The sequence below is a fragment of the Carassius auratus genome, chromosome 27 (genome assembly GCF_003368295.1).
Source record: "Carassius auratus strain Wakin chromosome 27, ASM336829v1, whole genome shotgun sequence".
NCBI lineage: Eukaryota > Metazoa > Chordata > Actinopteri > Cypriniformes > Cyprinidae > Carassius > Carassius auratus.
Window position 1 is genome coordinate 28,080,817 of NC_039269.1, and position 23,633 is coordinate 28,104,449.

Consider the following 23,633-nt stretch of genomic DNA (forward strand, 5'->3'; position numbering starts at 1 on the left):
TATTTTCACAGAAAAACAGAAACTTTTGGAAACTCGAAGATATTAATATACGATAACGACAATATATGTTTTTCAATTAATCTCCAGTAGGTGATACATAAATTATATGAACAATGCAGTGCTAATTGACATAGCATTTATTACAGTATAGAAACCATTCTGACTTATGTGATAAACAGTGTTTGTAGTACATAAATCATTATTATTTGTTATCGTCCAGCACTTATAGATTTCTAAGCCAACTAAAAGCTAGAAATTAGAGAAAAATTTAAGTTGCTATAATACAGTCTGAAGTTTTTGAACAGTAAGATTGTTAATGTTGTTTAAAGAAGTCTCTTCTGTTCACCAAGCCTGCATTTATTTGATCCAAAGTACAGTAAAACAGTACAATTTTTAAATATTTTTACTAGCCTGTTTAAAATAGCTGTTTTCTATTTGAATATATTTCAAAATGTAATTTATTGAACATCCTGGATCAGTTTTTTTCACTGTTCTTTATTATTTTTTATGTATTATAGACGTATCGGATCGGGACTTGGTATCGGTAGATACACAAAATCAAATGACTCGGACTCGAGGGCAAAAAACATCCCTACGAGAAATATATTTTTACTTGAATAACAACTTAAGAAAATGAACGAAAAGCGCAAAGTTTTGGTTCATTTTTGTCCTGAACGAAAGGAAACAGACGGCAGAAAGCGGCATCCTATTTTTCTTTAGGCTTATTTTACACACAAATTTGTTTTTATTGTGAATGTACACAAATAAAGGCAAACCGTTTACATTATCTTCATGACCAAAAGGAGAAGTTGCTACGACTGCTAAGTGACTGCGGTTGCGCCGCATAAACGCACAAAGTTAAACTTTGCTACCTTGACAATGCAGGTTCATTATAATAAAATACAGTCAGTGAAACATATGAAAAAAACCACACTGCTCAGTTTAAATATGTAATAAAATCTGTGCTGTCAAGTGTTATCAATGTACCGCCGTGATGCTATGCAAAACATTTAGTTTTACGTGGATATTGAAACGAGTGAACTAGGTTATAATAAACATTAATTTGGCATTTGTGTTGAATGAGAGACCCAACGTTGGTTTCAGTTTTGTTTTAGCCTAAATTAATTCATTTTGGCTTGTCGTTTATGTTGCTGTAACTTCTTAAAGACTGATTTTAACAGTGAAGTAGTATGGAAAAAAAAGTTTTGTATATAGCCTTTAACTGATGCAGATGCCCATCATTTATGTTTTAAGAAAAAGTCATTAAGTCAACTATTGAGTATTTATATACTCATTTTTGCAGAAACACGCTCAAGACATCCAATGGTCCATTTACTTAGCAATTCATACTATGTTTATTTTTCCAAATGACTTGAACTGAGTCTGGGATCAATTCCTGCTTTTCATAATTCTCTCCAACCAATTTTTATTTTTTCAAACTGCAAATCTGTACCTCAAACCACAAGAATATGCATGGGCCATAAAGCACTGCACTGTAACACACATACACTCCCTGTGGGTCCAAGACAAGAGGTTTATTGATTAGTAAGAGATTTTATTAAGAGCTGTGTCGGGCGGCCACAGGATGATTGAGCGAGGGCTGAGTAAAGACTCCATTCACTGATCAACCACTGCTTCTGAAGGGCAAAAACAACACTCTCGTCCCCAAAGATCATTACCATTCATCCTCAGCCTAAGCTCACACAAAACACACAAACCAGTGGCCACATAAACACATTCAGTTATGTTAAATGAATTTTAAAAAAAAACAGCTGAGAGAAAAAAGGACACCTATCAATTAATATATTCAGTTTTCAGGTCATGTGATTTGACTGGCATGGAGATATGAGATCAAAACATCTATAAAACTGCAGCACAGGCCAGTCCATCTCTTTCAAGTCAAGAATATAGGTATGGAAGTCAATGGCTGCCATCACCTGTTTGGTTACCTGCATTTTTCAAAAAGACGAGAATGTGTAACTCATCACTATTTTCATTTTTGGGAGAACTATCACTTTATGCATTTCTTTTGTGTGTTTCTATGGGAAAATGCAGGGCATGCAAGACAGCACACTACATTCATATTCCATGCACACGCGTTTGTCTGTATACAGTATGCATCATCAATAAGGTGTGCATTGAATATCAACAAAGAATATCATTTACATACGAAGCGTCAATTCTTTACGGTATGCAATTGTGAGAGAAAACCAGATTATTCTCAGCCAAGAGATGGTGAGTCTGGCACAGTGTTAATTTTGACACGAAATTTTAATTTAGTTTTAGTCTTAGTCTTTTGACTATAATTCTTTTTAGTTTTAGTCAAGTTTTAGTCATCTGATTTGTTTTAATTTTAGTCTTATTTTAGTCGACTAAAATTGCTTGGTATTTTAGTCGACTAAAATTGCTTGGTATTTTAGTCGACTAAAATAAGACTAAAATCAATAACAGATTTACTAGACAATTTTTTACAGCTGGTATAGGAAACAAACTTAACCAAAATATATAAAACACAAATTCAACTTTATTTCAACACAACTGTGTCTTTATTTCGATTCAAAAGCTTTTATGCAGCAACAAACACTGTCATGATAATGTAAACAATAACTAGCTGCCAATTGACCATCAATAAAAGAAAAATAACGTTAGGTCCAGGACCTTAAAGCTTACAGCTGAGCTGAACAATAAGTGCATACATTTAAAGTAAATATTTAATAAGTTGGCAGCTAGGTGGATAAAAAAAGTAACAAGATTTTATAAGGTATTCATTTGTCTAGCAATATTGTATGTTTTAAATACTACAATATTGCTAGATTTGTATGTATAATGATAGGATGTGAACATTCATGTTTCACATGACTAATATAGAAATATTTGTGATATTGTCAACAAGTAGAACATTATAAAATATACTAAACATTAGTATTAATCAAATGTATTTATCATGATATTACGTATTAGTATTGTGCTCGCATCTAATTTGAAGAAGGGGCTATTTTACAGTACTTTTCAGTTCGTAATATTTAATGCTACAACATCTACGCACTGCACTATTACAATTTTGCTTAGCTCAATAAACAAAAGAACATCGTTGTGAAATTACATTTGAGAAAATGTCCGGGTGGCTCGTCTGTAAATGTCTTTTCAAATTGGTTGTGTTCTTGCCACGAATGAGCGCTCCGCGTGCTTTACACTTTGTTTTGTTTTGTTCGTCGTCAAACGTGAAGTGAGCTGTGGACATTTTGTCGCTCTTTTAGACAGTAGGGACTTTAAGCAACAGCTGCGAATGGAACGGCTACAGCGACCGGAAGTTTGCCGTCACACCGCTGTAGCCAAGAACGTAAAAGTCACTAAGCAACGGTAAAACAGAACAGCGCAACGCAGCATTAATTCATTTATTGAGATACAAAAAAATATATAATTTAAAAAAGCAAGAGAAGGATTGCTTTTGGCGTTAAATGACAATCTTTTGTCAGAAGAGGAGTTTTTAATATTGTATGATGTAAATAAGTCTAAAAACATAACATTTATTTACCTAACCTCTCACGTTGTAGCGACTCCGGCAAATCAGCTGTTCTCCCGTAGTAGACCGTTAAATTAGAACGTCACAAAGTAGCAGTTAAATTCGCGCAGGCGCAATACAACGCCAGAATGGCGTTGCCGTTCCACCAGAGGCTGTTGCTTAAAGTCCCTATCACCTCTTCGAATGCCGACTTCCCGGGAGCTCATAAAAACTGAAAACCTTCGCTTCACGTCTCAATAAGTCAGGCTCTGATTGGTTCTCTTCTCTCATGCAGTCTGTTCTGTTTTGCCAGTTCTTTTGCTCATTCCTCGCATCTCTCCCGTCTGCTGATTTGATTTTCGTCACAGTCTATTTTCGTCTCGTCCTTTATTCGTTGACGATAATGTCAGTCAATTTAGTCATAGTTTTAGTCTCCATCAGTGCCTTCTATTTTAGTTTTCGTTTCGTTTTCGTCGGCAAAAATATATTCGTGACGAAAATAATGACGAAAATATTTAGTCAACGAAATTAACACTGGTCTGGCATCTACACACTAGAGTTTACAGTACATCAAATATACTGTACATCAACAGGAATATACACCAATCCTAAAACGCTCAGGCCTGCCCTCACTAACATTCACAAATGGTTACTTTTTTTATAATTTAGGGCAAGTTTCGTGTCCATTCATGATAATTACATTTTTTCCCAAACTTTTCTTCAGAAACAACATATTTTAATTATTAAAATCCCAAATATATATTTTGTGCATACATTTGGTTTCAGTTTGTTTGAAATTGTCATCATGTCCCTTAAATTACAGTTTTTTTGCTATTTTTTAATCAAGTTCAAAACCATGAATATTAAATGTTAGTCAATCTTATCTAAATAAAAATTTTCTCTGCAATCTAAATATCTTAAAAGAATACAATGATTTTAAATTCACTTTTCTTTTAAATAAGTAAATATTTCATTTCACTCACATCCACAATTTTTTTTTTTGTCAACTATAATACAAATCAAACTGGTTTATCATAAGAACCGTATCTGATTTTTTTTTTATACATTTGATCTAGTCATTATCTTTAGTAATTGGCCATCTACTTTGTTGGGTAGATTGTAATAGTTTGCAATATTTTTATGATTTTCAATTCAAGTAAACGTTATAATTTGAGGTTAAACCTGATCAGGCCTGTCATTAAAGTGAAATTGTCTCAGAGTTTTTCAGTAACAGCTGACCAGCAGGAACACATTTTTATTTGTAATATCAATATGGTGTTTAATAATTAAGTTAGTTGTTTTATCGAGAAAGCATTATGTTTTTACACTTCTTTCCCGATGTGAAATGCAATCTAAATTATGAATGACTCATTGTTTGAAATAGGTTTAAAATCACCAACATCTGAAATCACATTTTCAAAAGTAGTTTGGGTGCCACAAAATCTGAATTAGGTCAGTGTGCGGTGAGAAATGTCATTTCTGACACATTCCTCCAGGAATGTAAAGTCAGAGGAAAATATAACATAAGCTGGAAACAGTGATGCCGGTCGCCCAGAGCCGCCCCATGGCAGAGGAAAGAATCAGCCCCAGCGCACCACAAGAAACGCTCATGAGCTTCCCAAGCACAAAGTGGCTTTGATCGGCCAGTTGCCCTGAGGTGCATGCAGATCTAGACTCTAGACTCATCAGACATGTCGTATCTCGAACCCTGGCTGTAATAGGAAGTATTAGAGGTGGATATGGGGACAGGTGAGGCCGTACACATGGAAGAGACGGGTAAGAACAGGCCAGAGGTGAAAGCTTCAGATCAACAAAACAAACGTTCCTCTACTATTACTATTGGCTCTTTGTGAGAGCAAACACAAGGCTTAGGCCTTTACAAATGCTGTGTGTAACTGAAAGGCATTTCATTTTATTTATAACGTGCAATTTAATTCACAGCAATTATAAAGTGATCTTTTATAAAAGCCATAAATACTGCATTACCATTTATTCACTGCTAGGAGTTTGTGGTTGGAATAATACACAGTTAAAGGGACAGTTCTCAAAAAAAAAAATAATAATAATAATAATTAACTATCTTTTCATTTACGCAACCTTAAGTTGTTCCAAACCTGTAAGAGTTTCTTTCTTCTGTTGAATGTGTATGTATGTATTATGTACGTTTGAATAAATCTGTCACCAAATGTTTTAATTACAGCCATACTTTAAATGTTTATATTTCAAAGGCATATTGGAGTATGAATATTATTCTGTTATTAAAAGGGTGACGAAAACTGCCTTATGTGCAAAAATCCAGTTTTAAAAATGCTAGTGATGCACAAAAAGGATTTATTTATTTTTATTTTATTTCGATGCTTCACTACCAGGAAGACCAGTGACTATTTTTAATGGACTTTCCATTAGGACAATATTTTCCCTTGCCTGCGTGTGTCCACCAATCTGCAATGTTGAACACATAGTAATGTTTGTCAGAGGAAGAATATCTTAAAACGACTGTAGAATGATTATAGATGATTATTGTTCACCCTCATCACGTGTGCAGTTCATTTATGGGAGCTGAAGAAACTTAAAGCGCTCTAAACCCATCCACCTGCAACACCTGACTGTTTAATTAATGCAGAAATAGAGTAGAAGATGATTTGCCTTGTTTGCAGAGAACATAAACGTATTGAACAAACATATATAGATTATGCAACCACTTTACATACTACATCACCACATTACACGACTACAACATAATGAGCTACACTGACTGAGGCGCTATAGACCACATTTTGCCTTGAAGCAATTCATTTTCTTTCCAAGATTCTCCTGTAGAAGAATTCGTCGCCTTTTTTTGTGTGTGCCCATCTGTCAGACTCATCTGAAGAATCAAATATTATTTGTTCACCAAATAAGTGCGGAGGACAGCTTTCTCTGAATGCATGCGAGACGATTCCACATGACTAAAATTAAACCGAATAGTTTTAGTAGTATCCTGATCACATGGTTTGCCAGAGGTGCATTATTTGCTCAAGATTAGTTGGTATTACAGCTGTAAGTTATTTCATATTGTCTCTCTCAAGCACACACACAAAGAGTCATGTGAAGACTGCTCCATTTCATGCCTCGAGAAGATTTGAACTTTCTTGACTTTCTTCTTGTTTGTCTCTAAAAATGGTATGGTATGCATTTGAAATTATTTATCAGTGTTTTAAGACACTCATTAAAACAGTTGATATATAAAAAAGACAATGAGACCAGGGAGCACATTTTCTAGCCACACATCTTCAGCGTAAAAATAAAATAAAATAAAAATAAAACCTCACAATCCAAGTGGAAATTAAATGTTTTTTAAATGTAGTTAATGACACAACATCCATGCATGAAGCAACATTTGGAAAAACCCAGCAGGCATCAACATCTAGACCTATTTGAGTTATTAATTCAAGTGATTCGGCTTTTATTATCTCTACCTTCTCTCAAACAGTAAATGTGCTTTTGATGCCCACCTCAGTTCATGTGGCACTGATCATCTCTTCCGATTTACTACTAGATACAGAACAAAAATAAACATGAATGAACATCAGAAGCTATGCTGAAAGACACACTATAACTTGTATGCAATATAATAAATGAAAAATATGCATCATGGAATTGGGCAATCAGTGCTTCAACTGTGGAAAAACGTCAATAAAACAAATAAACCATGTCAAATAATGTCACGGTTGCCTCACGAAAGCAATTCAGTGTTCATATCTCTGTAATTAGCTTGAAAACAACTCTATAGAGTATTGATTATTAACTAATCTTTTTGAAAATAAATAAGAAGTAAATCATTTCGTTGCGTTGCTATTAGCAGGAAAGTGGCTAAACTGATATGCAAACCAGTCTGTAGTATGCAAAAAATTTTGTTAATATGGCTAATTTATTGTTTTCTTATGGCGGTAGATTGATGAGCACATCAACAACTTAATGTAGCACATACTTTTATTTCACTAAGTTTTTTTTTTTTTTCATTCTATTGAACAGTTTTGCTGTCAAAACTTTGCAGCATGAAAAATACAACTTTTGCCTGAGAGGGTTATATACAGAAACTGAGCAAAGAGTTCTCCTTTATAGTAAACGCTCACTGCGTGAAAACTGTCTATACTGCACAATTAATCTTTTAATTAGCCTACATCATGTTAAAACAAGATGACTCTTCTGACTTAAAAGCTTCTGATTGGCCACTGCATTTTTTAAAATGTAAGTATCAACTTGATACCAAAGTCCAGGTTCTTACAACACTAGATCAGTGAGTTATATTTCACGAATGAATCAAGTGCAAGCTGTTACTGATTCAACAGATCCAATGTGAAGAATCAGCTCGTTAACAGATTGAACACTGCTCTTATGTCTCAGAGAGGGCGGAGATGTATAAAGGTCTAAATAATGACAGTGATGAAGACTATGATACCATACTTAAATATGTAAAGATGCATTTTTCCATGCCATATGTATGCATCTTGGGGGAAAAAAACATTTCAAATGGTATTGAATTTTAAAGAGAGTGTTTAAATTTCCCAACACCGCTGCTTTAACCCTTTGAGGCTGAGATTTATTTTGATAACATCTCAATATAAATGCTAAATTTTGTTTACCAAAATATTATGCGATTTCATGATGTGTTTTCTCTTATTTAATATGTATAAGTAGCCTCTTTTCTTTCCGATCACACCAAGGATATTTTGTCCACAGATCTGTCACTGAGGCACTACCTTTGCTCCTTATTTAGCCTGAAATGGTGCATGCTGGTACATTTTGAATTGTGTCTAAAAAGTAACGTTACTAAATACTTATTTATTGAAGAAAAAAAATATTAACATTTGCAATTGTGAGAATATTCAACTAAACAGTTCCCTTGGTGTTACGCTCATTTGTTTTGAAGTCTCTCACAGAGACACAGACCTTGATAGCAGAAACACACTGATTATCAATCACTGTTTACACTGAATGGAATAAAATCAGAATCATTCTTTCGTTTTGGTGTTTGTGGGTTATTTTTTTTTTTTTTTTGTCAATTAAGATTTATTCAGGCTATTTGTTGGGTCAAGCAAATAAAAATATGAATATTTTAGCGGTAATGTAACCAAAAAACCCATCTTCACCGCAAGACTTTTTAAGGACACGCGGACACCATGCATGTTGCATAGTGTATGCAAAATTTGTAATTGTAAATGGAGATGTAAAGATAATTTTAGTGAAGGGGGAATGCTGTATTGCCAAAACCAGAACTATCTGTTTTTTAGTTACGTACAGAAAACCAAACAGGGTTACGAATGGTCGTAGTAACCAAAGTACACGTCCATCCATGTCTATACATAAATACTGTCTAATTCAATGCATTAATGCAAAATCCTGTGACCTGCATTTATTACAGATGTTGTCAAAGACAAAAGACGTTACAGGAAGTGCCACTATTAATAACTAAAGCTCTCAGTCAGAATGGTTTTCAATGCAAAGTGAGATTTACTATAACTGAAACAACAACACAATCTGTGTGCATGTGTGCACAACGGACATAGAAGTACAAAGAGCTCAAATTCTTGAAAAAAGCAATGCTCAAATGTATGAAATTTCTGAAATAATTCATAAAATCAGTTGCACAAACTGCACATTTCACTTCAGTGCAAACTGCATGTAAACACACGGTGCAAAGGCAGATGAAAAGTTACAAATCTGAGCATGGGTGGTGTGGCCTAGCGGTTAAAGACCCTGCTGGTTACCAAAAGTTGTAGATTCAACCCTGCGATGAACTATCAAGAAACATATAAAGCTGTAATGTACTGCAAACTGAAATTATATTTTTAATTAATAATTATTAATTAGTTGTAAAAATGTATAAGGGTCTAGAAATCAGTAAGAACTTAGAGAAACTATTAAAGTTTAAATCCAGCAACTCTCACAAAGTGTGACTTGTACTGAAGTGATTACAAGCTGGCAATGCATTACATGACCAACATCATGAAGCCTCGCTTATGATAACTTACTGCACGATGCTCGTGTTTTATATTAGTTTGTGCTGACCTCATTCTATACCATTTCCATTAACACAACGTTATGTGCACCATAAAGCAGACACACTCACCAGCAGACAGTCTGTGTTGATCTCTGATCGGGGATCCTTCAGCATGGCATCGATCTTCTCGAAGCGAGCTGTCAAACTTTCTCCAGCAGACATGTTCATAACTGATCAGACTGATTTGATTCAGACGTGTGCGAGTTACGGGCTAAGATTAGCAAATTAACTCGCTAACTTCCTCTGCCCTCACTTAGCGAGGAGCACTAGTTTGAACAAAGCACCGTTTTGTGTCTTATTGCCTTAATATCACTCTCGTTGAATCGTGTGTAACACCGAGAGATGACAAAAAGCCACATTTTCGAAACAAACCATCAACAGGACGAGGAGTGGGATTAGTCCATGACAACTTGGCAAACACAAACAGCAGCGGCGACAGATTACACCGCGCTAAGCTAATTTAGCTTCGGGAGATATGAAGGGAAAGGGCTCTTTTAAAACATAAGCAATCCACGCGAAAAGAAGCGATAAAACAAATGCTGCAGAGTTAGCATGCGGTCGTGAGATGAAGTGAAGTTTCTCCAGGCCTCGGAGCATAAAAGCTCGCCAGGCCGAGCGAGTCTGACAGCTGCAGAGTGAGAAGTGGCGGAAAAACAAACTTCGCCTCACGAATTTCGATGAGTTAAAACAAGACCCTGGTTAAAACGATCCTTTACGAATCCCGCTGTGATAAATCTCTCTTAGTCCGCATGCCGGCTTTAACTTTTCCAACAAGTATGTAATCCACGATGCTCTGAGTATACGGTTAAATCGAGCTTTAACGATGCTCCTAGTCAAATTTTTTAAAAATTAAATAAATAAAAATACAAAAAAAATACTGGGTGCCCGATTTTCTCCCTCTGCCTGTCCAACATGTCCGCCTTCCTGTTGAAACACCCCAGAGTCAACTTCGAAACTGCACCAACTGCGCATGCGCAGAGCTCTCTCTCTCTCTCTCTCTCTCTCTCTCAACGTTAGAGACAGTCGTTTTAGCAGCAGCAGTTAGCTATTTAAAATAATATATTTAAAAAAAAATCTAAGCTGAATTTTCAGCATCATTACTCCAGTCTTCAGTGTCATGTGATCTTTAGTAAATCATTCTAATTTGCTGTTTTAAGAAAATATTTTATTTTTATTATTATCAATTTATTTATTTTTTTAATTCTTTGACATATAGAAACATTCAGCATTTGTTTGATTGTCTGAAATAAAAAGCTTTTGTAACATCATGCTCTCTAAACTATTATTATTATTTATTTTAAAAACATATGGGGGGGGGGTATGGAAATTAATACTTTTATTTATCAAGGATGTTTTAAATTTATCAAGAGTGATGATAAAGACATTTATAATGTTACAATTAATATATCTTTCAGATAAATCCTATTCATCTGAACTTTCTATTCATCAAAGAAAAAATAATTATTCTCCGCTGTTCAGTGCAATAATAATAAATATTTTTTGAGCAGCAAATCAGCATATTAGAATGATTTCCAAATGATTATGTGACTGGAGTATTGATGCTAAAAAAATCAGTTTAAGTAATAAATACACTTTAGTATTAAAACTGTTATTTTAAATAGTAAACATATTTCAAAATGCTACTGGTTTTGCTGTGGTTTGGATCAAATAATTGCCGGCTTGGTGAGCAGAAGAGACTTCTTTAAGAAACATAAAAAATCTTACTGTTCAAAAATTCTTGACTGCAATATGTAATCATGTTTCATGTTCATATTGCTTGGACTAATTAAAATAATTGAACTGTTTAATAACAAAGTATAATAATACATATTTAAATTATATTTACCAAGATTAACAAATACAAACCCATTTCCAAAAAAGTTGGGACACTTGTACAAATTGTGAGTAAAAAAGGAATGTAATAGTTTACAAATCTCATAAACTTAGATTTTATTCACAATACAATGTAGATAACATATCAAATGTTGAAAGTGAGACATTTTGAATTGTCAAGCCAAATATTGGCTAATTTTGGATTTCATGAGAGCTACACATTCAAAAAAAGTTGGGAAAGGTAGCAATAAGAGGCCGGAAAAGTTAAATATACATATAAGGAACAGCTGGAGGACCATTTTGCAACTTATTAGGTCAATTGGGAACATGATTGGGTATAAGAAGAGCCTCTCAGAGCGGCAGTGTCTCTCAGAAGTCAAGATGGGCAGAGGATCACGAATTCCTCTAATGCTGCGGTGAAATATAGTGGAGCAATATCAGAAAGAAAATCAGAAATCTTCAGCCCTTAGACAGCACTGCATCACATACAGGAATGATACTGTAATGGAAATCACAACATGGGCTCAAGAATACTTCCAGAAAACATTGTCGGTGAACACAATCCACCGTGCCATTCACCGTTGCTTTTTGACTCTATAGGTCAAAGAATAAGCCATATCTAAACATGATCCAGAAGCGCAGGTGTTTTCTCTGGGCCAAGACTCATTTAAAATGGACAGTGGCCAAGTGGAAAACTGTTCTGTGGTCAGACAAATCAAAATTTGAAGTTATTTTTGGAAAACTGGGATGCAATGTCATCTGAACTAAAGAGGACAAGGACAACCCAAGTTGTTCTCAGCGCTCAGTTCAGAAGCCTGCATCTCTGATGGTATGGGGTTGCATGAGTGTGTGTGGCATGGGCAGCTTACACATCTGGAAAGGTGAGCACCATCAATGCTGAAAGGTATTTCCAAGTTCTAGAACAAACACATGCTCCCATCCAGACGTCGTCTCTTTCAGGCAAGACCTTGTATTTTCCATCATGACAATGACAGACCACATACTGCATCAATTACAACATCATGTTTGCGTAGGAGGAGGATCCTGGTACTGAAATGGCCAGCCTGCAGTCCAGATCTTTCACACATAGAAAACATTTGGTGCATCATAAAGAGAAAGATGCGACAAAGAAGACCTGAGACAGTTGAGCAACTAGAAGCTTGTCTTAGTCAAGAATGGGACAACATTCCTATTCCTAAACTTGAGCAAATTCTCCTCAGTCTCCATACGTTTGCAGACTGTTATAAAAAGAAGAGGGGATGCCACACAGTGGTAAACATGGCCTTGTCCCAACTTTTTTGAGATGTGTTGATGCCATGAAATTTTAAATCAGCTTATTTTTCCATGAAAATTATACATTTTCTCAGTTTAAACATTTGATAAGTCATCTATGTTGTATTCTGAATAAAATATTGACATTTGAAACTTCCACATCATTCTGTTTTTATTCACAATTTGTACAGTGTCCCAACTTTTTTGGAATCTGGTTTGTACCATAAACAGTGCGTACTGTCATTAGCCTAGTGCATTTATGTGAAACTGATAATAATCCTTCATGTTTGTGTTGAACTTGAAGCATGGATAATGAATCTTAGCAAATCACCTTTTCTAATAATGTGCTAGTTAGCAAATTTCACAATGAATGCGGCTAAAGTTTACTGTCTCTCAGAGAGCGGCTCTGAAGAGAGGGGCGGGGTCAGCAGAGCTCATTAAAATTTAAAGCAACATGCAATAAAACAGATTGCTGTAGACAGAGCTATTTTTGATAGGGTAAAAATGGTACAATGTACAGAAACAAGAACAGAACCAGCTGGGCATGAAAGTAACAGTTGTCTGCTTTCACGAATAGCTGGTTCAAATACAAACTGATTATATCTGTAAGCACACAAGCACCTGGAAGATGGCTGGGGCACTGGACCAGGCGAATGTAAGCATCAAATATTCTAAGTGCCAGGACGTCCCTATAGAGTTTTTAGGGCCTACTGTATGTCACAGTTACATCACAGTGCTAGCTGGAGGCAAGACAAAGCGAAAACTGGAGATGGCCAGCACAGATTTGGCTAGTTTATTGTGATGTTGTGTGCCAGAATCAACGTAATACATGCTCCAATTTTTATTTTAATTTTAATGCATACCTGCTGCCACCATCAGACAATAACTGAATACAGCTGTGGTTAATTAAACATGATAAAACAAACGGGCTGTACAGAACCGATCACCAAAAATGCTTGTGTTTGCAGCACACAATTATCAGAAAAGCATAAACAATGTATAGTCTTTTATTGTTTTTGTTGTCACGCATCTGAAGATTTCTTATGCATCTCTATTCCCTGTATGAAATAATATCTGTATGCATGTGTGAAGTATATATTTTAAAATAACTATTTGGCCATTACATAATACATTCATCTTCCAATAATATATCATCACAATGAATGTTTAACTTTTTTTTAAGTAGCTGTAAAAATAATTGGCTGTTGAAATTTAAATATAAATAAATCTTAATGACAAGATAGACACGGTTAGTTTGTCTTTACTTTACATGTTAGGTTTCTCTATAGATGTGAGTCACTCAGCCAGAAGTAATCCTGTCAGATCAGTCGGCCATTGTTTCACCACCAGCGCAGATGTAGACAAAAATGACCCCTAAGCGATTGAGGTGTTCTGTTGTTGGATATTATAATGACCACAGCAGTCATCATTTACTTCATTACATCTAGGCCACAGAAGACGCAGGGGATTACAATTGTTTCTGAAAGGAATGCACACCTAAATGCGTCTATGTTCGCACAAATCCTTTGTGATCCAGCTTCACCTATAGAATAAGTGAGTATAAGGTTTTTCAATTAATCTTGGCAAATTGCCTTTTCTAATAATGTGCTAGTTAGCATGTTTCACAATGAATGCGGCTAAAGTTTACCATCTCTGAGAGAGCGGCTCTGAAGAGAGGGGCGGGGTCAGCAGAGCTCATTAACATTTAAAGCGACATGCAATAAAACAGATTGCTGTAGACAGAGCTATTTTTGACAGGCTAAAAATGGTGTTGTTTTACACTACCATTGAGAAATTTTAACCAAACTATGTTGCATACTTTTAATTGAGACCCTGAAGAATCATATCAATGTGGGCATCAGATGAAACCTTTGAAGTTAAACTTTTCAAATAACCAGACAGTGGGTTACCTTACATTTGCAGGTACAATCATATTTTCTCCAGTCATTGTTAAAAAACAAGCTAACAAACTTCATAGCTAGCATGGTCTGAGGAATCTTTCTGCCTCCACCTAATCTCCGCCCACATGCCCTTGACAAGCACAGTAGAGATGGAAAACATTGGTGTGCTGTGTTGTTTGTCCTTCTTCAATGTCATGAAGCCTCTTTTCCAAACACAGATGTGTTTACGACCTTCATTATTTTGGTCCTAAAGACAGCATGGTGCCTTGTAACTCTACCACAGACAGAAGTGGAGATTGTTTGATGCATTTTTATTTGTAATAAATACTTCTCTGAGACCTGATACCACACCCACATTTTCTGTCTTGGTTTAGTCTGACACATTTTTAATTGTAGTTTTTTAATTATAATTAAACGTCCTGACCAGTGAGTTTAATGTTAAGTCCTAAGTAACTTAGATTTAAATCGCAGTTTAAAGTAATGGAGCAATTGTCAAGTCTTGGGTTTGAGCTAGGCCATGGGGGCCGAACACAGGCAAAGGTGGAGAACCCAGGTGCAATAACGAGCACAGTCATGAAGTGCATCTAAAAATGTCTCTTTAATATGTTGAGATTGGTTCCTCCCAGGATGATTAGGGTCAATGTCAAGAAACTCCCTGTTCAATTGAAACTCCCCTGGGCATGAAACTCCCCTGTTCCTTGGCTGGTCATGTGCTGGTTTGAACTGGTCCGACCAATTTAAGAACAGCACATGACAGGCAAATGACCAGCATAAACCAGCAAAGGACCTGCTCAAACCAGCATAGGACCAGCTTAATCCAACAAAGGACCAGCTCAAACCAGCAAAGGACCAGCTCAAACCAGCAAATGATGAGCTCAAACCAGCAATGGACCAGCTCATTGGTTTCTCTGTAGAGTTCATTCTAGCTAACGACTTTGCTGAGGTAAATGAGATGATGTTCACATGTTGACACACTGATTTCATTCCATGTGATGGACTAGCCTCCTGTCCAGGGTTTGTATTATTGAAGGCAGCGACCACAGTAATACTGTAGATTTACAGCAGAAGTTTATGATGTGATTAATTAATAGCTCGACATTGTTTGGCTCTGAATTAGGCGCATAATGGTTATTGACTATCTCCCTCCAGTGGCTAAGCAGCATATTAAATGGCATTGATTGGTTGTTAAGTTGCCAAACCTTTGCCATTAGATGTTAACCAAGCAAAGTCAACATTATGTAATTAAACAAGGCCTTCATCGAGCAACGTATTGGAAGCTTTATTAATATTTATAACCCAAGCCTTCGTCATAGTGGTTTCGCACTGAGTTGCTCTAGTCGTAGTAGTCGCTCGCCGAGCTCATCGATCGCGTCATCATGCAGTTGCAGCGTCATTGTGGGCTGCTGTTTGAATGAAGTTAGTAGACGCTCAAATCTTCCTCACCCCAACTTTAACCCAGCCTTTGGAGTGGAGCTGAATAGAGGACAAGTAGACCAAAAGATGCCCGTATTTACAGGTCTGTTTACAGTATGATTTTACATAAATCACAATTAGTCTTTAAACGAAAAGAGATGCTTGAGAGGAGGCAGCGTCGTTAGCATTAGACATTAGCTTCAGGCCTCAAGTGATAGTTTCTGTTTTAAATCAGGGGAAAGCTGAACAAGAAGCAGAAATCCCATAGCAAGCTTTGTGCCGTCAAATCAGTTTATTTAATCTGGATGTTTCTGCTGTGAAATATAATGGTCAGACATGATGCAGCATGTTATCATACCCGGCTAGGCGGCTCTGACTGTATTAAAAAACTAATGGCACTTTTCAATCAAAGTATTAATGAACAGACAGTATATTCTATATTTATTCAGTATTGAGTATAGAACAGCTCGAAGGTTTTAAATTTGATGCATCGTGTCTTGTAGTGTCCAGCGTCCTACATTTATTAGTTAATTTTAATGTATTTTCAGTGATAGATCTATTAAAACTATATTTATTTCTGTCCCTCTTTTTTTAGACCAAAGTCTAAGGCTCTTATGTGGTTAGTTTGTCTTTTGTATAGACTACATTGGCCAGTTGTGTTAATAGTTCACCCAAAAATGCCAATTTTGTCATTATTTACTCACCCTAATTTTATTCCATTACCTCCTTTCATGTTCTAAGATGATTTGCAGAATGATACAATTACTTATTTTTAAAGAATGGGCAGAAATGTAGAAAATAGGAATAATTGTTTCCCAACGAAGCGGAAATAAGCCTAGCAATCTGATATGAAGGTGAGTGGAAGATTTCTGAATGGTTATTTTTTGGGCGAGCTGTCACTTTAAAAGCAGGTGATTTCAAACGGTGGAATTTTGGGATTTGGATTTTTCCATATGTATGGACACTTTTCACATTTCAGCGTTTTCAGAAGCAAAATTCATCGGAAATGGGTAAAAAATAAAAATAAATAAAGCACATTTTCAGTTCTCCTTCAGACCTTGTATTGGAAACACTCTCCTCCTCCGCAGTGTTAACTAGTTAGTTAAAAGCCATCACAAGTTAATGGTTAATAACTGTGTTGATTGACTGTTGGTGAACAGGGTCCACGTGACACACCCAGCTCAGTTTATGCAGCACTGAACTGAGTTAATTCGATGTGGACCGCTAAACTGATCCGTCCTGTGGAGACAGGGATATGTGCTGATATGTGTTACTGAGTGATTTTGCTGTGTCACTGATGTGCCTTCTTGTTTTTGGAATATGATAGTGAATGTGAAATGGGGGAAGGAGAAGTTTGATGCGGTGGAGCTGAACACAGAGGAGCCGCCCATGTTGTTCAAAGCCCAGCTCTTCGCTCTCACCGGGGTTCAGCCGGAGAGACAGAAGGTCATGGTGAAAGGAGGAACGCTGAAGGTACTGGATGTGGGAGCATCAGAATTCGCCGTCCTCTGTTATTGCAGGTGTCTGACGTATTTTACTTTTGTGTTCACCAGGATGACGAGTGGGGCAACATCAAGTTGAAAAATGTAAGTACATGGCTAAATCTACTTACTGAAAGAACCTGAAAATTAAGTTTTGTCCTGTATTCAGAACTCAGCAGTTATTGGTTAAAAATTGCATGATAGGCTCCAAAAGGGTTTGCCTTTTTAGTTCTTAATATATGTACCTGTTCTCATAATGCACATTGACTATACTCACCCAACCTTGTTGTATTTGTACCATATACAAAATTAATTTAAAACCATTGTTGCTTTGGGAACGATTCACCATCTCATCTGGCCTCATTGATGAAAACTGGCAGGTTTTACACCCCTTCTACACCAGATGCAATCAATGCGATGCACCACATCACATTAAAAGTAAATGGATCCCTTTATAATTAATTTGTCAACTGTAAACTGATGACCTACTCTATTTCAGACATAGTCCACATGCTTGAAAGAATGGATTTGGTATATTTGCTGTGATGCATTTGATGCGTCCGGTGTGTAGACATGTTATTAGTGTTGCAGATATTATTTTCTAAGTATTTACGAGGAATAGCTTCCAAAAACAGCAAAAATATTGCTACCAGTAGTGGATGCTTCCCCCATTGAGAGATTCTGGATGATACAATATACCCAAACAAATGGAAAATAAAGAACACGATAACCCCAAATAACAAGGTCAACATATGGTCTCAGCAATACAATTTTTTAAAACACTTTTATTACAGTTAAAATGTCAGCATCCATTAAAACACTAACCATTTCCATCCCATTCATTGATTTGAGCGCCGTGTTCACTAGGTAGTGTGCATGCGATGAACATGTCCATCTGCGTTCACTACCAGTGCTTTGAAAGGCTCGCACACTGAACCATGAACTTGACCTGTCCTGATTTAAAAAAACCTCCTTTAAATACGTCAACAGCATTGCACATCATAACTATGAACCATACAATGTATTTCTGGCTTTGCTACAAAAATACCCATGCTACATATGGCTGCTTTTGTGCTCTATGGTCACATATATGAAACCCCCCCCCCCCCATATATAACATACATGAAATCACCCAGTAAGTGGTCTATACAGGTGGAGCTGGGGAAGGTGGAGGTTTCTGAACTGCTACAGCAAGCACTAGTTGACTATTTGAATGTTGAGCAGCGAGCTCATTGGCTGCTGATACAAAAATACCCAATCAGCTGTGACATGTGAATAATGATGTCATTAAGTTAGATTGAGTTTGACCCATTGGGCTGCGCCATCTAGAGTTTCATGACAGTACTTGGGATTTCTGCTCAGTTTCATACTTTAATGCATCACACTATCAATTAACTGTGTGTTGCAAATGTTTTTACATGTTGATGCTAAATGTGAGTTTTCTTTAGCTAATGGGGTGTTTTGATTGATGTAGGGGATGACTCTTCTGATGATGGGCTCTGCTGAAGCCCTGCCCGAAGAGCCTGTAGTGCGACCCATGTTTGTGGAGGACATGACGGAGGAGCAGCTTGCATCTGCGGTGAGTTTGGATCAGAATGATCTGCAACTTTAATATTCTTGCAGAAGTCACAGTAATGAGTTTTAATCGCTGTGATCGATCTCTGTCACGTTCAGATGGAGTTGCCATGCGGATTGACAAACCTGGGCAACACATGCTACATGAACGCAACCGTGCAGTGTCTCCGCTCTGTGCCTGAGCTCAAAGACGCTCTCAGGAGGTACAGTTCAGTCATGTCTTTCATATACATTTTGGGTAATGCGTGATTTTGTTTTTGTGATGATGCTCTTCCGTCTGTAGGTACTCTGGTGCCTTGCGGTCTTCTGGAGCTAATGCACCGTCGCAATACATCACAGCAGGTGAAGAACCTTCATCGTATCTTAGTTTTGAGGTTACAAAATTTATATACAGACTTTTTATCAAGGTCTAAAGATTGGTTGGTCCTGAATGAATTCGGAAGAGTTAAGCTGGGTAGTCATATTGAATCGAAGTTTTGGTGGACATCATGTAGCACTTGTCTGATCAGGTGAATTCTTCACTTAGCTATGCGTGATTTGTACGAGTCCATGGATAAGACCTCGTCAAGTATTCCTCCCATCATCCTGCTGCAGTTCCTGCACTTGGCCTTCCCACAGTTTGCAGAAAAAGGAGACCAGGGCCAGTACCTCCAGCAGGTCAGGACAGAATATTTTTTTATCACATATTTTCACTGGAATACATTTAATCAGAATACTATCTGTTAAAATGGAAAGTTTAATTTTTTTATCGTTTTATTTACCCAGGATGCCAATGAGTGTTGGCTTCAGATTATGAGGGTCCTTCAGCAGAAATTAGAACCTGAAGAACCAGAAACCCCAATGGATGTGAGCTTATTTTGTTATGTATTAAATGTGCTGGCAAAATGAGCAAAAATGTGTTTTTATATTTTCACATTCTCCATTAAAATACCATCCAAATAATACATGTCTTGTTGGAATTGGACAAAAAAAATGTGTGAGCTACCTTCGTTTGAACTCTAGCGATATTCATTTGATTTGAGAAAAATAGTTACATTTTCGGAAGATTAAAGAGCAAAATCACGAAGCAACGTTGTGTATTTCCTCTCATACTTTCTTAATAATAACTTCTACATTATTAATTACTCTATAGCTATTTAAATTTAATCTTTGTTATTAAAAATAAGAACAAAGATGCAAATAAAAGTAGTTTAATCAAGAGCAGCGAGAGATTCCGTCTTGTCTTTTAAAGTATTTGATTAAGATTGAGACCTACTGTAATGCATCGATCAAATATAATGTCGCACATCCGATGTTTCCACAACCATGAACTAAACTATCATACAAGACATAATCGATTATGTCTTGGTGAGATTCACACAAACATATTTCGCAACAATTTAACTTATAAGATTGTGCGCTCTCTTAAGGCTTGTCTTATGCATATGCTCAAAACTCAAATTCGTTTGCCTCTTGTGTGCGTTCACACTCATTTTGCCAGACCGAGTCATATTTTATATAACTATTTCATTACAGAAACACAAAGAATTGCTTTTGATGACATTAAATTCTTAATCATATTTTTCTGGAAAATAACTGTAGTAATTTTCTTCCATCTGCATGTTTCCGGTCGATCAACAGACTGGCAGTGATAGTGGAGCTGCTGCCGCCTCAAAAAAGAAGAATTTCATCGATCAGTATTTTGGTGTTGAATTTGAAACAACGTATCCTTTTTTGTGCAAATCAATTGCTTTCTATGTCAGTACAAATGCAAACGGCTGTAGAGTTAAACCCGAGATTTCTCCAGGTCCATGCATGTGAATGTGTAATATTTGAAGTTCCTTGACCTGCATGTGTCCAGTATGAAGTGCACTGAGTCAGAGGGAGAGGATCCGACTAAAGGCACAGAGAGCCAGCTGCAGCTGAGCTGCTTCATCAATCAGGAAGTCAAATATCTCGCCACTGGACTCCGATTGGTGAGTGGGACGTCCCATACAAACAGCTGGAAGTACCATCAGTGCTCACAGTCCCTCTTAATCTTTACCCTTTCCTTATTACATCTAGAGGCTACAGGAGGATATTACAAAGTTCTCCCCATCCTTACAAAGAAATGCCCTCTATATCAAATCGGTATGCTTTATCTTCTGACTTCTGGCATGTTCTGAGAAATGCTCGTTTGTTTAAGTGTTTCCTCCTCTGTGCAACGCTGAAATGAAGAGTCATTTGTTATGTTTCTGCATTCAAGTCCAAAATCAGCCGTCTCCCAGCATACCTCACGGTTCAGATGGTCCGGTTCTTTTACAAAGAGAAAGAGTCTGTGAATGCCAAAGTCCTCAAGGTAGGTCAGTTGCTCTGGAGTGAGACCGCATATAAAGCACGTCAACCAAAATATCTATAAACTGATTTATTTTTCAATGTTGTTGCGTTTAGGATGTCAAATTTCCTCTTATGCTGGACGTGTATGAGCTGTGCACTTCTGAACTGCAGGAGAAGATGGTTTCTGTGAGGTCAAAGTTCAAGGAGGTTGAAGACAAGAAACTAGAGATGCAGCAGCAGCTGAAAGCAAGTGCCCCGTGATGTCATCCTGAACGCTTCACGCATTTAGAGAAGCCGCCTGTAAAATAACCCACACTGCTTTTATTTCTCATCTAACAGGAGAATCAGAAGGTTGGAGCGCCAAAGGAAACCAAATATGAACCTTTCTGTTTTTCTGACGGTAAGTGCTCACCACAAAGCTCTTTTCCATTTCAACACGGTTCTGTAAAGTTTATAAGCTGGGAGCTTTTTCTTCTCTGCAGACTTGGGCTCCAACAACAGTGGTTACTACGACCTGCAAGCGGTTCTGACGCATCAGGGCCGATCCAGTTCATCTGGACACTACGTCGGCTGGGTTAAAAGGAAAGAAGGTCAAGTATTGTCTGTCTTTCAAGAGTCAAAGCAGTGTTCATGGACCTCATGCATTCAATAAGAGCAGATCCAGTTATTGCATGAACAGTGGCGGCTCGTGGGTTTTAAAATAGAGGAGGCACACTAACTGTATTGTATCATCCCTGCCAAATTTTGAATCATTTGTAAAATGCATAGGCTTTTTTGCCTTTGTTACTTTAAATGGATATTGATTGCATGCTTACTTTACTAGTAAAACATGGTAACGTTACTTTTAAATGTAATGCATTGGTAATAATTAGTTACTTTTGGATTTTGCAATCCGCTCGCTGTGGCTCTCACTCTTTTAGGCTGTTTACACCTGGTATGAGATGCATTTATTTATAGATCCGATAACTACAGGACAATGCTAAATACAGGTGTATACAGGGTCTGAAATGTTTTGAGCTTGTCTGCTTTTGAGCACTAATTTTAGCATATAGTGGTCGAACTCCATTTAATGCATAATAAAGTAGTGTTTATAAGCGCCACCTGCTGTCAGAGAGTGAATTTGCATTCTCGTGCAGCCCATCTGCTGTTTTTGTTGCATTCAGATGTGTTTTATGTAGTGTAGTTTCACAAAGCTAGTCAGACATTTCTGTTTTGGCTTCAATCTTCAAAATCAGTCTGATTTAGGTTAACTGCTCAAGCAGCATGTTTGGATTGATTAAAATGCAGCAGTTGTTTCGAATTTTAAAAGGAAGGAGCACATGCAAAGCCTTTGTTAATATGAAGAGATTTATTTTATTTGGGATTTGTTTCAAAATTTTAAGCTTAATTTAAAAACATGAGAAAACTATGAAATTAGTGGGAAACGTATAACATTTTAAAACTTTCCCTTAAGTTTGTGCTAACCCTGAAGACTGTGATTAGCTGCTGTAAGGTGTTTTTCCTATTCTAGCTGATATTAAACCCCTCTCTCTCTCTCTGAACAGACGAATGGGTGAAGTTTGACGATGACAAGGTCAGTATTGTGACCCCTGAGGACATCTTGAAGCTGTCTGGTGGTGGTGATTGGCATATAGCATACGTCCTTCTGTATGGCCCTCGGCGTCTGGAGATACTGGAGTAACAATGGTTCACAAAGGAAACTTAAACCATAATTGCCATTTCAGAGCACTGTCTGTATAGATGTGCAAATAAATTTGTGTCTTAAAAACATGACCTTAATATTTCCTGAACTCTTCATGCATCAACACACAAGCGGCATGTTTAACGGTGGGTTTCTTTCGTCCCTTTTTTGGGTGCTCTATTGCTGGACGCGATCCTTGTTTGGATTTGGAGCAATGGTTTTATAAATGTTTTCTATATGCATTGAATATATTTTCTTTTGAAGCCTTGTGAAAAGGTGTTCATGCTCAAACAGTATCCCATCGCAGGAGAAGTAGTGACTTGGTATATAAAGATGTTCTTAGCCACAGGTTTCAGACTTAAATACATCAAGAAGAGGTTGTGTGATACTGGGATCTCACTAAAAGAAATGCAATTTATTTACAAGGATATGTTGTGTGTGGATTGAATGAATGAATGTCTTTATGCTCAATTACTGCTTCTGTCTTTAGCTACCATGCATCTGTAAACTCATCTGCCCTTAAATACTCCAATACAATCAGAGAAAGAGAACTTGAGCTCTGTAATAAGTTATTGACTACTGGCTTTTCATAAACGGTGAAATAAACATGCCTTTGACACCCTTGTGTGTATTTTAC

The 23,633-nt window shown here is 36.8% G+C and overlaps 2 protein-coding genes across 3 annotated transcripts in view; one reads left to right on the forward strand and one right to left on the reverse strand.

Moving 5' to 3' along the window:
• The window catches only part of LOC113046112 (rho-associated protein kinase 1-like), a 48,900-nt gene extending 38,408 nt beyond the window's left edge, over positions 1-10,492 (reverse strand). Inside the window, exon 1 of one of the 2 annotated variants that reach the window (XM_026206992.1) lies at positions 9,615-10,491. In XM_026206992.1, coding sequence (XP_026062777.1) covers positions 9,615-9,713 — 99 coding nt within the window. In that variant the 5' untranslated portion in view covers positions 9,714-10,491. Of the gene's footprint in view, positions 1-9,614 lie in introns of both variants that reach the window. The other variant, XM_026206990.1, reaches the window with a different exon arrangement.
• A 5,371-nt stretch (positions 10,493-15,863) lies between these two features.
• Positions 15,864-23,602, forward strand: LOC113046117 (ubiquitin carboxyl-terminal hydrolase 14-like). The gene is made up of 16 exons (XM_026206998.1): positions 15,864-16,067; positions 17,292-17,437; positions 17,518-17,550; positions 18,920-19,024; positions 19,120-19,223; positions 19,304-19,362; positions 19,547-19,677; positions 19,786-19,866; positions 20,641-20,723; positions 20,861-20,975; positions 21,064-21,129; positions 21,245-21,337; positions 21,430-21,561; positions 21,655-21,715; positions 21,798-21,905; positions 22,860-23,602. Exons 1-16 carry the CDS (start codon positions 16,052-16,054, stop codon positions 22,994-22,996), a joined length of 1,470 nt encoding a protein of 489 aa, XP_026062783.1. The 5' UTR covers positions 15,864-16,051; the 3' UTR covers positions 22,997-23,602.
• Positions 23,603-23,633: the final 31 nt, after the last annotated feature.

Bases quoted from the DNA above. Each gene is read 5' to 3' on its own strand.
- LOC113046117 (XM_026206998.1), top strand. The intron at 19,224-19,303 runs GTACAGTTCAGT...TTCCGTCTGTAG, and splicing joins CTCAAAGACGCTCTCAGGAG to GTACTCTGGTGCCTTGCGGT. The intron at 21,338-21,429 runs GTAGGTCAGTTG...TGTTGCGTTTAG, and splicing joins TGAATGCCAAAGTCCTCAAG to GATGTCAAATTTCCTCTTAT.